This window comes from Penaeus monodon, chromosome 30 (assembly GCF_015228065.2).
Source record: "Penaeus monodon isolate SGIC_2016 chromosome 30, NSTDA_Pmon_1, whole genome shotgun sequence".
Lineage (NCBI taxonomy): Eukaryota > Metazoa > Arthropoda > Malacostraca > Decapoda > Penaeidae > Penaeus > Penaeus monodon.
The window spans coordinates 33,020,664-33,021,104 of record NC_051415.1 but is presented as its reverse complement, the minus strand read 5'-3'; the positions used below and the strand labels follow the sequence as shown (position 1 = coordinate 33,021,104).

At 42.6% G+C, this 441-nt stretch overlaps 1 protein-coding gene across 1 annotated transcript in view; it reads right to left on the bottom strand.

Moving 5' to 3' along the window:
- Positions 1 to 6: 6 nt before the first annotated feature.
- Positions 7 to 441, bottom strand: part of LOC119592726 (ubiquitin carboxyl-terminal hydrolase 45-like) — a gene marked incomplete at both ends in the record, with an annotated part of 3,410 nt that continues 2,975 nt past the window's right edge. The window contains 1 exon segment of the mRNA XM_037941661.1: positions 7 to 292. Within this exon segment, the coding sequence (XP_037797589.1) occupies positions 50 to 292 (243 nt within the window).

Sequence of the window (441 nt, the reverse complement as noted above, 5' to 3'; positions counted from 1 at the left end):
ACTCACCTCAACATTAACTGAGGTTGTATTTGCAGATGAACCTTTCAAGTCATTGTCCAAGCATGCCAGAGGAAGCCTCAATCTTTTCTGCCATCTCTGTCACAAGGTGATTGATCTCAAACTGGCTAGAGGGCTTGAGATTGAGGAACTGCTTGTTGGTGCGATTGGGGTCCAGGGGTCTAGAGCGAACATAGGCAACATAGTGGCCAGAGTTGAGTCTTCCTGAGTGTTCAACAACACTGTAGAGACCATAAAGAACTTGCTTCTGGCCTCGGGACATGTTACCCAAACCCTGAAACAGAGCATGATCAATAGGCAACACGAAGGTAGAACTGATCTTAACCCATTACTTCTGGATACATGTATTATCTATTATAGTTTTGTTTTTTTTAAATAGTTTACATATATTGACACTAGGTTAATAGGCCTGACTGACCTCAC